Source organism: Cololabis saira, chromosome 10 (genome assembly GCF_033807715.1).
Source record: "Cololabis saira isolate AMF1-May2022 chromosome 10, fColSai1.1, whole genome shotgun sequence".
Taxonomy (NCBI): Eukaryota; Metazoa; Chordata; class Actinopteri; order Beloniformes; family Belonidae; genus Cololabis; species Cololabis saira.
The window spans coordinates 38,867,838-38,880,395 of record NC_084596.1 but is presented as its reverse complement, the minus strand read 5'-3'; the positions used below and the strand labels follow the sequence as shown (position 1 = coordinate 38,880,395).

The 12,558-nt window shown below is 38.7% G+C and overlaps 1 protein-coding gene across 5 annotated transcripts in view; it reads right to left on the bottom strand.

Annotated features, from left to right (window-relative positions):
• map4l (microtubule associated protein 4 like) overlaps positions 1-12,558 on the bottom strand; it is a 127,160-nt gene that overhangs the window by 55,401 nt on the left and 59,201 nt on the right. For all 5 annotated transcript variants that reach the window (XM_061732855.1, XM_061732857.1, XM_061732858.1 and 2 more), the window contains one exon: positions 4,591-5,910. In XM_061732855.1, coding sequence (XP_061588839.1) covers positions 4,591-5,910 — 1,320 coding nt within the window. The remainder of the gene's footprint in view (positions 1-4,590; positions 5,911-12,558) is intronic.

The following is a 12,558-nucleotide window of genomic DNA, read 5'->3' as shown; positions in this document are numbered from 1 at the left end:
GGCATCGGTCCTCCAACAGGATAATGGCCCAAAACACACAGTAAAATAAATACCCCAGAATGGCGATGACCAAAACACCGGACTATTCTGAAGAGTCCTTCTATGAGCTCTGATGTAAATCTTGGAGTGGATCAAAATACCTGCCTAAAAGCACATATGTCTCATTGATAATTACAGATATCTGTTAACTGCAGTGGTTGCTTCAAAAGGTTGTGCAACAAAATTAAGTTGCGAGGCCAGTTTATTTATTTTTTCCTTTTAAATAATTCTGTTGAACCACATTAAAACCAATGTATCATTTAATTTGATAATGTAAAGTACAGTAAATGATGAATAATTATTTTTGCCAGTTTCAAGTGACTTCATTAAACATTGTGGGGTTTTCTTTCTTTGATTTTGTTCATGAACAGGACTGTCTCAGAAAATTAGAATATTGTGATAAAGTCCTTTATTTTCTGTAATGCAAAAATGTCATACATTCTGGATTCATTAAAAATCAACTGAAATATTGCAAGCCTTTTATTATTTTAATATTGCTGATCATGGCTTAGAGTTTAAGAAAACTCAAATATCCTATCTCAAAGAATTAGAATATTCTGGGAATCTTAATCTTAAACTGTAAGCCATAATCAGCAATATTAAAATAATAAAAGGCTTGAAATATTTCAGTTGATTTGTAATGAATCCAGAATGTATGACATTTTTGTTTTTTTTAATTGCATTACAGAAAATAAAGGACTTTATCACAATATTCAAATTTTCGGAGACAGTCCTGTATATCCTTGCATTAGCAGTTTATAGTCACAGCTGCAATTCATCCCGTAGACGCTCGGTGGAGCCAACGAGCAAGGCAATAACTCAGCAACACCGTGCCCCTGTTTGTCATTGCCAGCAAACGCTGCATCATGATTATCTAGCTGCTACCTTGCACAGCCAATCACATGACATTTTCCAGTCATCATTTTCAGTTTATATAATTCACAGAAATCCCAGCGATGCAGTTTCACAAGCTAACATGTAAGGAGAGAGGGAGGTCAGTGGATTCTGAGAAAAAAAGGTTATCCCCGTGTAACTCACACACACACACACACACACACACACACACACACACACACACACACACACACACACACACACACACACACACACACACACAAAGACACACACGAACAGTTTATGTAACTGAATAATGACCGTCTAGCTGATAGGGTAGCACTTTTTTTCTTCATTTAGAAGCAACATGCAATCTCTGAAAAAAGTGACCAGTTTGCGTTATGTAAGAGTGAAACAGTCACAGCCATCAATATTGCATGTCAGAGGAAGAGTGCACATTTATAAATGGAGACAGATGGGTGAAACACAGAAGAAGGCAAGAGAAGAAATAAAGGTGTGACACATTTTACTGATTCCCTGGATCACAGGACAATAAAACACTGGTCGTTATGGTTACGCTTTTGTTTTACTTCCATCTTCCATTTTTTTTTTTTCAGTTGCTGTTTGGTTATGTTTATATATCAAACTTTTTGAGTGATGGGAAATGTATTGGATGTGGCTGAAAATGAACCCTTCGACAACAACGTTACCTTGATGGTGAGTCATGTGGCAATGACTTCACCAACAAATTACTTTTGACCCAGGTTGTGCTGTTACGAATGTTGAAAAACTTCTATTGAAGTCTATTAAACTCAGCAAGAAATGACAGAATAACACTAAAAGAGGTATCTTGTGCATTAAATAGTGACAACAATGGTTCCTGAGCAACTGCATGTGAAAGGTTGATGTGATAACAGTTGGTCTAAGATTCCTCAAAAGACACGGATGAGAAAAGCCGGCACAAAACATTAAACACAAGGTTCGTGCTATGTTTCCAAACGTTTAAGTGGCCACTAAAAATCTGATTCAGATATCAAGCAGATGTCAGATATCTAGTAAGCTCAGAGAAAAGGCTGAGTAAGATAATCACCCTAAAATAAATAAGTGATAACTAAATAGACCAGGAGTCGGCAACCCAAAATGTTGAAAGAGCCATATTGGACCAAAAACACAAAAAACAAATATGTCTGGAGCCGTAAAAAATGAAAAGTCTTGTATCAGCCTTAGAATGAAGACAACACATGCTGCATGTTTCTATATTAGTTAGAACTGGCTACTTGGCTGCAAATGTAGCATGTTAATGTCTTTCCACGTGACTCTTTTTGTTACGCGAATCTATGGAAGAGTGTTAGGGCCAGGCAGGAGAAAAATATAAATAATATTTTAGAGGAGGAAAATTTTTTTTTCATTATGCACTTCGAGAAAAAAGTCAAAATGTCAAGAAAACTGTCGAAATGTTGAGAAAAAAGTCAAAATGTCGAGAGGAAAGAGTCGAATTGTTGAGAAAAAAGGCAAAGTTTCGACTTTATTCTTGAAATGTATTTCAACATTAATCTCGACATTTCTACTTTTTTCTCGAAGTGCATAATGAAAAAAAAACTTCCCCTCTCAAATATTTTTTCTCCTGCATGGCCCTGATACTCTTCCGTACAAATCTTTGTTAACAGAAATGTTGAAATGTAATAGTTCTATACATTTTTACAGCATTGGAAAATGGTCAGAATGTCATGTTTTCCTACAGAGACCATATTAAAACAAAAAATATATTTCCCTCCCCCATCCATTTCCATTTTCAAACCTTTTTTTTAAAAAGCTCCAGGAGCCACTAGGGCGGCGCTAAAGAGCCGCATGCGGCTCTAGAGCCGCGGGTTGCCGACCCCTGAAATAGACGAATCAGACAGAGTTTGGTTGAATGAGGCTAAAGACTCATAACAAAAACTTGCTTGGAGAGAATCCTGTTAGCTGCAAATTATGCTGAAATAACATTTCTGCTTTTCATGGTGCATGTACAGTATGTTGTCCCTGACTGAAAAATCTAACAAAAAGATTATGTCTTTGGAGTAATAAAGATAGATAGAAACATGTCTTACCTGTTGATTGAGTCCGCATTGTTGGTGGCGTGTAAAACAAATAAAAGGGAGAGAGGGAGAGAAAAAGGGAGAGAATGTTTAGTCCCCTCACGTTCACATTTACTGAGTCAAACACATTCACAAATAAACTTTGACAAAACATCAGTATTAGAATTTCAGCGACAAAATATAAATCCAGTATGGTAGTATTTAAATACATAGTTAGTTTGTGCTAGAGGTTCGTCAGTATTACACACTGAAAGCTGTGGTGATAGAGTCTTGTTGTGTCATCTCATAAGGATCTGGATCAGAATTAAAAGCATATTTCAGACAGCGTCAAAGAGGTTTTAAAAGTTTCATTAGAACATTATGGGCTTTAGTCAGAGCGTTCAGAACTTAACTGTAGCGTTGATTATTACCTGAACAAAGACCTGAACAGAAAAGAAAAAAATAAATACATAATTATCTATAGATAGTTTATCTTTCCTAGATGCTGTAACTCTTGGCCTTGTAGTAAAGAAAAATGGATCAAGTTTGTGTATTTTTGCTGAAGCTTAGAGGGTCTTTTATCAGTGGGAGGATTTTGTTCAGTTTTAGGCAGGAAAAAACTTTGCTTGACCAAAATATGAAACCACAGTGACTGACAGCTGGTTACACACTGGCAGATAGGCGTCCTACGGCAAACACTGTAAAGGCTCCTGACAACGTCACGGCAAGTCTGAAAGCTGGGGATGATGTAGCAGATGGAGTTTTGTTTCTTTTGCCTAAAGGTTAAGCTGCTTTACTTTGGGAGATAGTTAAAGACTTAATACATCTCTTCATTTTTACCTTTAGTTTGCTGCATGTTAGATAAACTGCAACGATCTAAATGTATTACAGCAGCATCCAAATGTATTTCTGTGTTTTTGGCGTAAACAGTCTTTGAGACTCTAAATAAATGTGGTACTTCAAGTAGATTAACTACAACATTTATTTACAAAGCTGAAAAGCCAACAGGAACCTGGCTTTGCCATGCAAGGACCCAGTAGGTATGCCTCTACAGACAAAAAGGAGATAGCAGGAAGACAGGCAGGAAACTGATAATCAAATGAAACGATAGTGGAGCAAGCACAGACATGTGTATCAAAAGCAGCAGGTCACTTAATAGAGATGTTGTGCTCACGGTAACTAATACACAGAGGCAGCCAGAGGGAAATCAAATTAGACAACTTAACGGTTTACCACTGTGGTTAAGATATAGAGGGCCCAACCAGCACCGTACATTTGTGTCTCACACTCATGCCAGTGACGTCGAGTGTTACATTTGGACACAAATGTTAATTTTGTATTTTTCCTAGTGAATGTCTTCCAGATTACAAGTTTTAAAATGTAAGTAAATTATCTGTGGCTAAATATGTCACTGGTGTGAATATCTTAAATTAATGAAAGCATACGGTAAATTGCTCTGGATTTATTTGTCGGGCCCTGGTTATTATACACATTTACAGAAAAGAAAAGATCAAACACCAAGCAGGCCTGGTGCTCGATCCACAGGTAGAGCCATGCATACAAGAAGACAAACACTACTATTTCCTTCTAGCCTAACTTAGAATCACTTCTGTTCAAATCAGCCCCATGTTATTCATAATCTTTCCTAGAGTTCACCAACCTTCCAGTGGGGGGAGCTGTGGCGACGAGGACTCCTGGTGCTCTGAGTGTGCAGGGAGTGAGGGAGGGGACGCTTGGGTGATGGAGGGAGGGGGTGCGGCTGAGCTGCGTGACATGGCTACACCTATAGGGGTAGTGTCTTTTAACGATGACGGACTGGCTTCATTCTTAGCGGAAGCCGGGGAGGAACTGAGGGGGGTGGCTGAGGTGGTAGTGGACGTGAAAGCGGTGGTTTCTGGGAAGGCTGCTGTCGTGGCAGCGGCGGGAGGGCCTGCTGAGGACGTGAGTGCGGTAAAAGGGACAAATGCTTTGGCATCAACGTTGAGGGTTGATCCGACTGCAGCTGCCGGGGGAGCTAAAGGTGATGGGTTGCCGGACAGAGTGTTGTCAGGAGGAAGGTTTGAATTGCTCTTTGCGGGGTTAAAAACAGAAGAGGCTTGTGAAGCGGGGATTGCGGTCTCCGTCAGGACGGACTTAGTAATGGAAGCGGAGGCAATGGATGGGGTGTTTGTGATAGGGGTGGTGGTCTGTGAGTCAGGGGTGGAGCCCGGAGGAGTCTGGAGAACTGAATCGAGGAAAGAGAAGGTCTGGGAGACTGGGCTTAGATTGTCCCCTGTCATTAGCGCTAAACTACCACCAACCTCCCCCACTGCACTATTCTTACTGGCAGCTCTGGGGACTGAACTCATGCTAGGCTCAAGTTTCCTTGTAGAAACTTTTTCTTCATTTGCCTTTTGAACATCTCTACGGGACGGAGGGAAATCCTCTACGCACATGGGTTCATAAGCACGTGGACACGGATCTGTGACAAAGGAGTAGTTGGTGATACTTGTGGGTGTTTGTTCAGGGCCAGAGGACAAAGCAGGGCTGGGGTCCAACTTTGAAGCTCTGGGGTCAGTAGGACCGGTGTCGGCCGCCGAAGCCCACTTGGGAGCGACTATGGCCGGCGTAGGAGAGACGGGCTGCTGGGTAGCGCCCCACTCCTCCGGAATCCTCGCCCGACTCTTAATCTTCCTGCCTTTTACTCTACCCCCTCCTCCACTCTCTCTGATCTCCCACTCCCAGTTCTCCTCCTCATCTCCGTCCTCCTCCGCCTCCCATCTGGCCTTATCCTGCACCCCGTGCTTGTCTGATTGGCTGATGTTATTCTCCAGGTTATCCAGGAAGTTGTAGACCTCGTCACGTCCCTTCCTCTTCTTCTTTCGCCGCCGCTGTTTGCTAGCCTCGCCCCCCGGCCCCGCTCTCTCGGGGCTGAGGGGTTCGGAGTTGGAGGACGTGGGACTGCTGTCATCCATTGAGCCACTGGGAGAGAGGGTGAGAGCTGCCGAGGGGGGGGAGGGTTTTATAAGAGGAGGAACCAATCACATACTGTGTCAAAGAAACACAAGCTAAAAAGCCAGCAGGTTTAAAACTTGTCTAAATTGTATACAGTCTCTTGGCAGTAACTCTAGTCTAAACTATAAAGTTCATATCAGTTGGAGCATCTTGGGTGACCTGAGCACGACTGGACAGCTCAAATAACGTCAAATCAATACCTGTCAGTCAAATACATTTCCACATGCGTGAAGCGACCAATTCTTACTTTGGTCCTCATAAACGCAAGGCTAGAAAAAAAAAACTTTGTGCTACAAAAAGGATAACAATCAGTAAAACCTACTACTTATTTTGTTCAACTAAATTAATTCATCCAAAAGATATTAGAGATTATGTCATGGCCAGGTTATATTGATAAATGTTTTCTAAGTCTGCTGCTATAACTTATAACTATAACTTATGAATGTAAAATACTATGAAATGTGTTATGTGGTTGGTTGTATTATTGTTGTATTGGTTATATTATTGTACTATTGTATTTTTTTAACTGAACACTGTATTGCTCTTAACTTGCCTGTTTTTATATCCTAGCCGGGGGGGACTGCCAATGGGAATTAGCCAATAGGCTACATTTGGGTGCATCTGCCTTTATTTGTAAACGCATAATGATGTGCACTGTCCCTCCTCACCGAATAAATAAATTGAAATTGAAATAGACACTGAAAGGTGCAATGTAATACTTTAGTATCATCAAAGCAACATACAGGAACTACCGTAGTTGATTTGTGATGCTTTAGTTTCGACTAACTCCCTCTGCACTGACTTATTCCCGACCTTATGCTTAATGATTTTAGAAGCGATTTCAAGGTTGCAGACAAAGATGAACAGTAGGAAGTAAATCTCTAAATTGCTTTAGTTGGGGCGTGCATCACACGATCTGTTATTAGGTGCAAAGTGGCAATCAGAGCAAATTGGAGTCTTTTATGCATCTTGATGTTGAAAGAAATCAAACATCTCAAGTCTTTGGTTTTGTCTCATGCAAACTGCATCACATAAATAGTGCAAGATCCCCAATCTTGAGTCTGTGGCCTAAAACTCTGGCTTTATAATTTCTATAAGTGAGTTTATATCATGTTAGCCTTTTAAAGGTTTTGAAAACGTGTCTTGTGTATTGTACATCTTGGAATATGGAACACATTCACTCTTCTTTTACAGTTCCCTGTTACCTCATATGTAGCATTAAAATACTGTATCAGTCTGCAAGTCAGAAATGTGCCAGGCTGCAGGATGCAGAGCCTCGTCACAGCCTGTTACAGCAGTCTTGTTCATTGCCACAGCAGAAAGGAATAAGAGTGAGGTAAGAATAGCAGCTGAAAAGGCTGCACTTTTATATAGAACAGGAGACACTTGCATTCATTTTTCCAAAAAAAAGTGACTGTATGCAGTCTCCATCACCTCCAAACATGATTAGAGCTGTCCATTGGGGCTCAGATCATCAAAGATGTGTTAAGATCAGGTGTAAACAGGTTTTATGTAGCTCTTGACAATAGATCACTAGTGATTGTGTAAGGACTTTTCATGTGCCAGTGTGTACTTGCTGACAGTCTTTTTGAATTATTTACAGAGCCAAACTCCAATAACCAGTGTTTTCTAACTTTAAAGGAAGTTTGGAGCATTTTGATAAACTGCCTCCGTCCTGCGCTTGAGGAGTAGGAAAGAAATAGTCGGCTCCTCACTTCTCGACATTACACCACATCGTCAATAAGAAAGGTTTGTGTTTGGTTACAGAGTCACACAAGGAAGACACCGTAAGAAATAAACAGTATAATATCTGTGAATTCAGTGGTCAATCCTGTGCTCGTGTACAACAACATCATAGAAGAGCAATGATCGCTTTGTTTAGGAGTCCTTGAGGAAGAGCCATGTGGTAAAAGAAAACATACTCTTTAATTATAGATGATAAAAACTGGGGCTTTCTCAGTTCTGTTGAACAACATATGACGCATTAGACTATGTCATTACTTATTGAAGAAAAAACCAAGCCAAACTGACCAAGGCAATGGAAAACAAATAAGAGCATCTGACGATTCAGTGGGGTGTAGCACCACCTTCAGTATTATTAACTGAAAATAATCATTTTCTGTATGACATTATCAGTCTCACCCATAAACAAATTTCAGTCCAACCTTCTTAACAGTAGCGCTACAGTTCTCTGAGATTTGGGGATTTTTTTTTTTTTATGAACAGCTCTCATTTTGCCACACTATTTCAGTCAGGACTTCAACCGGGCCATTGCAACACCTTCATTTATTGTTTTCCAGTCATTCAGATGTAGATTCGCAGGTGTGCTTTGGATAATTGCTATGCTGAATGAAACAATCTCATCAAAGCGTCAGATGTAGGGAAGATGAAAAATGAAAATGGCTGACTCAATTACTGCAAAGTTCCCAGGACCTGTGGCTGCAAAACAACTCCAAATACTCACGCCTACGACACCAGGTGTTTGTGCTGAAATGCTGTTTGCTTTTCACCGAGTCTTGCAGTATGAACAAACATTTCTCTCTGGAAAGAGCCTAGAGACAACTTGTATTGTAATAGATGCTATATAAATAAAATAAAATAAAATTGAATTTCCATTTTAGAGCCATTTTTATTTTTTTTGGTATTTCTCTGAGAATTATACGTTCTGAACTTATGTTGAACTTGCTTATAAGCACGAAAACAACCTGTATGCTCTGCAGGCTTGAAAGTCATGCAGCTGCATATACATTTATTGGGTTGACTTTTTTCCTTCTGGGTGTTTGAGTTCTGACAGTTTAGTGAACATTTCACAAATGATGGATGTGATTTTTTAAAATGCATACACTTTTTCTTGAGAGTTCACTTAAGAGTATACTGAGTTACATGTAATTACTTTAACACATTTGCAGTTAGGTGTAAAAGAATTTGGACAAAGAAACATCATAAATCAATGCTGAAATTCTTCACTTTGCTCCCATCTTGACTGTTTTATTTCAAATCTGTTGTGGTGGTGTATAAAGAGAGAATAAAATCCCTATCATTGTCCAAATGCTTCTTGACCGAACTGTACATTAATATATGGATTCACTGAGGTTTGACAGGTGATTATGTCACATGAGCTTGACTTATCTGCTTGATTGCATGAAAGTTGTGACACATGCTTGCCATAGTTTGAATATATTTCTTACGTAGCCGTTCCAGAAAGCAAAGCCAATATGCAGACACAGTGTGTGAAAACCAGGAAACAGGAATTAAGAGGGTAAGTACCGTCCAGCTAATCAAACTCACTTTATAAACTGATAATCTGCAATGTGATGTATCCGTATAAAAGCAGAAGTTTTGGCAGTTTCTTGGTCTGGAGCATTCAGGTATGTGTTAACACAATGCCAAAGAGGAAAGACAACTGCACATGAGCATAGCTTAGGGTTGCAAAACTACATCCTAATAAACTACAATTTATTAATTTATTCTTTTACAATGTTCTCTGGACAGATGAGACCAAATGTTTGGCCATAAAGCACAGTTTCACATTCTGTTAAACTCAAATACAACATATCAACACAAACACCAACTGTCAAACATGATGGTGCTCGCTGATAGATAAGCTCACATTTGACTAGACTTTGTTGAAATTAGGTCATGTAATAGGACAATTGTCTACAGGTAAATGCTTAATGGAGAAAAGCATCAAGGTATTACAATGTTCCAGTCCAAGCCCTGACCTCAATCTGATCGAAAACGCTGTGGCGGGAGTTAAAGAGAGCTGTTCGTAAGGAAATCCCCAAAAACTCAATAATGATAATAATAAAACTCAAAGAAGAGTGGGACTTCTCTCACAATGATGTGAGACTAACCAAAATTGTTGAAGGTTATTTCTACTGAAGTTGTTCTACAAGCTACAATCATGAAATTTAATTTGTTTTTTTGGGACACTATTTTGGTGTTTTGGCTTAGTTATGTCAAAGAAAAGATACCAAAAAGCTGTTGTTTATTTCAGGTGGTATTCACATAATCTGAGGACCAAAAACCTTTTTTGTTATGATGTTTGACTAGATACTTTCTTTTCTAGTGACTTAAACTAATTCTTATTCAAAATCCCATATTTTGGACATCAATCATTCTGTAATGATCACATTTACTAGTAGCATCACAGGAAATAATGTTCAAAGATCCACGGGTCATATCAACATTTGAAATATATAATAATGAAGTGGACTTGAGGCCAGTTTGACAATAACATGTGTGGCCTGATTCTCTCTTACTGCCTTGCTGGGACAGAATATATCACGTGATGTTAGAATACATCAACAACAGAGCAAAACAAGCCGCTTAGAAGCAACTTACAAGATACTGTAAATAAATGCAGCTAATATCTTACAGGGTGTAGCATGCATGAGCATGCATGCAATGCGTGCATTTGAATCACACTGATGAATGTACATGTGGCCACATAAAAATGACAAATTAAGCAAGACGAAACAATCAGCGATGACGTTTTAACAACAACAACAGCTAAAATAATAATTCAGTTCATGCTCAATTAATTCCTTTTTTTCTAGTTTGGGGCATGAATTGATCACAGTTGTTTTTCCCCCCCGGAGCCCTGTTTCTCAATCATTACTGACAAGCACTTCATGCACTTAAAGATAAATGGAGACAGAGAGATGAATGGACATAATTAAACGAGCAAGCTGGAGGGATAAAATGCAGACTAAAAATCTGTGACCTAAACACTTCTTTCAGCCTGCTCATTTTATACTTCCTTATATGTTTTTCTTTCTTAGTTTAAATGATCTCGTCTCTGTTGTGCCTTTCAGCCGTACATCACCGCATGTTAATGGATGTAGAAAAAGATGCATTGCTTGAATTCTGTCACCTTTTCCTGTATTTTTAATTTGATTGACGGTGCTATTTTCTCCCTGTGACCTGAGGCTTTCCCAGCTATAAACAGCTACACAGGGTATTATCATCTATATTTAATGCAATAAGATATTAAATGGGAGCACTTCTTAATCTGGACTCTGGCAAAATGCCGAGAAATACATTAATGTCAGAGCACTGGTTGCTTTAGACAAACCACCACAGTGTAGTGTACAAATTCAGTTTTTTTTTTATTTATTTTAAATTTGATTTTATTTCTTTCATGATGAGGGTTCAACCTGAGGGTGTACGCAGAGTCCCACTGTCACCTGCTCCGACAGAATAACTGTGTGGAAGATTCAAATGCAAGTCTGCAGCACAGTGGAGCAAATGTAGTGCATTTGGAAAATCTTTTATCGATAGTCCACAGAAGTCGTGTAACTTCAAGAGCTTTTCCCCATAAACCGAGTTGAACATGTCAGTTCAAACAGTTTAAAAGCAGCAGTCTGAAAATCCGCTGAATAAGAGTGGTGACATTATGAGTTATTAATGACTCATATTTTATAGAGTAGCTCAGTCATGGTACTTCTTGTACTTTCACTGTCAAGTGAGATCCCCCTTAAGCATATTTGTCCTTAACCTCAAAAATATCCAACCCCTCATCAACGCTAGTGTCTCTACAATAATTTGATAGTGACAACTCTAACTACAGGACTGTCTCAGAAAATTAGAATATTGTGATAAAGTGCTTTATTTTCTGTAATGCAAACATGTCATACATTCTGGATTCATTACAAATCAACTGAAATATTGCAAGCCTTTTATTATTTTAATATTGCTCATCATGGCTTACAGCTTAAGAAAACTCAAATATCCTATCTCAAAATATTAGAATATTCTGGGAATCTTAATCTTAAACTGTAAACCATAATCAGCAATATTAAAATAATAAAAGGCTTACAATATTTCAGTTGATTTGTAATGAATCCAGAATGTATGACATTTTTGTTTTTTTAATTGCATTACAGAAAATAAAGAACTTTATCACAATATTCTAATTTTCTGAGACAGTCCTGTATTACAGACACACTTCTTCATTAATAAGACTAACTTTAAAGCCACACCATTTAGCAAAACCACTTCTGACCAGGCATATTAATCTGCTGTATCGGGGTGCAGGACAACTCCCTGGGTTGAGAATGCGCTGCACACACTGAGGCTAAAGTCCTCATGCAGCTGACCCAGTTTCATGTCCCAGGCCATGGTGCTTTGCTGCGTGCCCTCCCTCTCACTCTCTAACCACTTTCAATAAATAACATTTGTGCCCAAAAAAATAAATAAATAAAAATCTGCTGCATTGAGCCACTGACAAAGCTGTGCTAAAGAGCAGGGGCAGTCTTATAATACCAGCGTGTCCCGTTACAGGTGCACTTCATTAAGATACAGGACTGTCTCAGAAAATTTGAATATTGTGATTTTCTGTAATGAAATTACAAAAACTTTTAATATTGCTGATCATGGCTTACATCTTAAGAAAACTCAAATATCCTATCTCAAAAAATTAGAATATTCTAGGAATCTTAATCTTAAACTGTAAGCCATAATCAGCAATATTAAAATAATAAAAGGCTTGAAATATTTCAGTTGATTTTTAATGAATCCAGAATGTATGAAATTTTTTTTTTTTTTAATTGCATTACAGAAAATAAAGAACTTTATCACAATATTCTAATTTTCTGAGACAGTCCTGTAGGTACTGACATATTAGCCGTTT